Source organism: Blennius ocellaris (genome assembly GCF_963422515.1).
Source record: "Blennius ocellaris genome assembly, chromosome: 12".
Lineage (NCBI taxonomy): Eukaryota > Metazoa > Chordata > Actinopteri > Blenniiformes > Blenniidae > Blennius > Blennius ocellaris.
Genome location: NC_137661.1, coordinates 25,750,267 through 25,753,683, shown reverse-complemented (window position 1 = coordinate 25,753,683; position 3,417 = coordinate 25,750,267). Strand labels below are relative to the sequence as shown.

Sequence of the window (3,417 nt, the reverse complement as noted above, 5' to 3'; positions counted from 1 at the left end):
TTTTTTCCACTTTGTTTTTATTCGTAGGAATACCAGGCATGCATCAATCAATCCATCAACTTTGGGAAAACGACATTTCTTTCCCCCCCCATGCGTTTCCGGTGCGGCCACGTGACCTTTCAACGTGGCTCAGTCAAATAGTTTATTATATTTACAAAACAATGTTCATACAGCAGGTCATATAAAACAAGAAAATATAAATAGGCTGATAGTTTTATAGGTGAACGAGGCGTCATACAGTAGAAATGACATATGAACCTTGGATGAACACAAACACACAAGCGCACACGCGTACTTACATTTAAAAGGACAAGTTATTTATTTTTTTTGGTTTTGTTTAATTACGCTGCAAAACGACTTACAGTAGTCACCGTGGGACGGGCTGAGCCCCACACAGTTAAAGCACTGAAAGCTATAAGAGCGCCCACAATGGTGGAGTAAAAGTGCACATCATGAGTCAAAACACGCAAAAAAAAAAAAATCTAACTTCAGTCCAGGTGTTTCACGACAGCAGGGAGTCTATATGGAAGCCTCGCGCTTTGCTGGACATCCTGAACGCGGCCTCAGCCGGGATCGCGCCCGCTGCTGTCTGCTGGAAGTAGGACGGCGCATCCCCGCCGCCGCCGCCGCACGCCGCCTCCGACAGGTACGCGTGCCGCGCGGGAAAGTTCAGCGCGTAGGGCAGCGCGTGGGGTCCGGGGTTCCAGTACAGCCGTGCGCCGGAGCCGTGCGCGTCCCCGTGGCCGTCCTCCCTCCTCTTGAACGGCGTGCTGAGGATGCTGTCGATGGCGAAGGAGCTGGAGAACTTGGCCCCCGCCCTCTCCTCCGGGGCGGGGAGGCGGGTGTCCTCGCCGAGGAGGTCAGGGCTCCCCTGCTCCTTGGGGGGCCGCTTGGCGATGCGCTTCCTCCTGCGGCGGAACACCCCGTCCGCGAAGGTGTACTCGCTGTGCGGGTTGAGCATCCAGTAGTTGTCCTTGCCCCAGGGCCGGGACGGGTCCCGCAGCACCTTGAGGAAGCAGTCGTTGAGTGACAGGTTGTGGCGCACCGAGTTCCTCCAGCCGGTGTAGCTGCCGCGGAAGAACGGGAACTTCTTCATCAGGTAGTCGTTGATCTCCGCCAGGGTGAGGCGGCCGCTGCCGGACTCCCGGATGGCCATGGCGATGAGGGCGATGTAGGAGTACGGCGGCTTGGGTCTCCGCGTGTAGGGTTTCCCTTTGGCGCCGTCACCGCCGCCGCCGCCGCCCTGGGTGACAGGTGCCGGGCTGTTGGCGACGCAGTCCCCGTCCGACCCCAGCTCGTCCCCGGACAGCGGGGACGGGACTCGCCGGTCCGCGTCCATGCACAGCTCCAGCGGCTTCTGCGCGAAGTGGTGCGCGGAGAAAACTTCAAGTTTCATCTTTTTTTCCCCCCGTCAACTACGGAGGGCGATCTTGTCTCTCTGTCGGCTCGCAGCGTCTCGTTGCGTGTCGCCTCGGCGGAGTTTGCGCAGCAGGTGTCGAACTCCCGTTTAAGTGTTTACGCGTCGTCGGGACGCGTGTGAAGCGCTGCAGGCACCGTGACCCTCGGCTCGAAGAGGCAAGAGTACAGATCTGTCTCCGGAGACACGCGTGTCAAGCTATAATATAATGGCTCGGCAAGGGACGGCCCACGGGCGGGGTTTTGCAGCTCGAATCCATTGAAGCGATTGAGGGATATAGTTATATGTGCGCTTACAATTGGGCGCTACCGTGACGCGACGGTGAAGACAAAAAAAAAATGGGGAGGGTGAGGTAGGCGAGGCGAGACAGGTATTCAAATTGCAATACGTTTAAAATGCATCCATTTTACCAATCCATTTATTTAATGGAGAATTTATGAAATAATTAACATTCGCATCGTTCCAATTTCTCTTGAGGTGCAATGAAATATAAATAAAAGCAAAAGTTAAATATCTTAAAAAAATATCTATACATGATCGTTTGTTTTCCATGTATATATTCGCTGTAACTCGATCATAAAATAAACGGCTGCATGTCTTCAATAAAGAGATGGAGATAACTTTTTTTGTTTGCTATTTTGGAGGGGAAATGCGCATCTTTACGCGTATGTTCCTGACACGCTCAAACGTTTTTTTTTTTCTTATTGCAAGGGGAAATGATGGAGTAGATATGAAGGAAACAAATTGCCTTTTTTTGTTTCGTCCTCCACACTCCTGTTGCAGCTCCCGTGGAACGAGGAAGTGCCGCAGGTGCCAAAGTGCGTTTGAAGAGATGGATAAGTTCCATTTTACGCACAATGAAATAGATGTAAGCTGTCGCGCAGAGCAGGGAAGCCTTAAGGAAACATAAACAGAGACACAGAGAGGGAGACTGACCGTGAAGGTCGCGGGGAGTTCAGGGGAGAAGACAAATGCACCTGCAGCAGGAGGAGAAACTCAGCGGCGGCCTCAGTGGGGAACAAGCGCTCTCACTCTGTATCATGCAAATAAGCAGGGAGGGACACATTTTCCGTCTCTCAAAAACACTCTGAACGGAGGACCCCGCATTGTTTTAGTGGCTTCAGGTGAACATAAATAGCTTCTTTGGGTTGGGTTGTGTTTGGCTCCAGTTGGAGACTCCCTGATTGATTGAAGAAAAAGAACACCCGCCCTGTTTGAGAGCTATCTATAGTCTACAAGACTTTTTCTTTCACTACAGGTCTTGACTTGTAAACCCCTATTTCACCTTTTTCCTCCAGTATAAGTATAAGGGCGGGTTATTTTTCACATACATACTTTGACAGTGATCATCATGCCATGTTGCATGCACTTTGCCTTAAGTAACCTGTATTTATATCGAACGCTATTTAAATGCAGTTTGTTATTATCTTGCTGGGATTTTTTACTTCCCCCCTCGAGCTGCTGAGGAATCGTTTCCCGCTCAGGAGCTGCGAAAACTTTAAAGTAAATCTAACCATGAAGTACATCACAGCGTCAAATTTACAAAAGCGAACCAAAAGAAAACCAGTTCCAGGTTTATTCCGTCTAATTTCTGATGCTTTCCAGAGGGAAAAACAAAGAAATGGTGCAGGTTGAAGTTAAAGGTGAACCGTTTTAGCGATGACTTCTTTGCGCACCGGGGGGCAGCAGTGAGTCACTGGCGCCTCCAGCGTACGGTCAACCGCTGACAGTTTTACTGCGGCGTTAAGCTAACCAAAAAAATGTGGTTCCCTCAAGGAAAAGGTGACCTGATCACAAGCAGCGAGTCGGAACCAGAGTGAACTGACCACTTCGCGTTGAACGGCGCGCGTCGTGAAAACTCCGTAACGCGTCTGCGCTGTGTTTTCACTCGAGAGAGAGAATGCGCCGCTCCTGAGTCACACGATCTTCAAAAAGTTTTCAAATAAACTATGGAAAATAACATCTCCGTGTCACGGCGGCCTGGGCAGAGGATACGGAGA

At 50.8% G+C, this 3,417-nt stretch overlaps 1 protein-coding gene across 1 annotated transcript; it reads right to left on the bottom strand.

The window, feature by feature from the left end:
* foxq1b (forkhead box Q1b) lies at positions 1-1,581 on the bottom strand. Its single transcript, XM_080505924.1, has one exon. The coding sequence runs from the start codon at positions 1,394-1,396 to the stop codon at positions 503-505; it is 894 nt and encodes a 297-aa protein (XP_080362050.1). The 5' UTR covers positions 1,397-1,581; the 3' UTR covers positions 1-502.
* Positions 1,582-3,417: the final 1,836 nt, after the last annotated feature.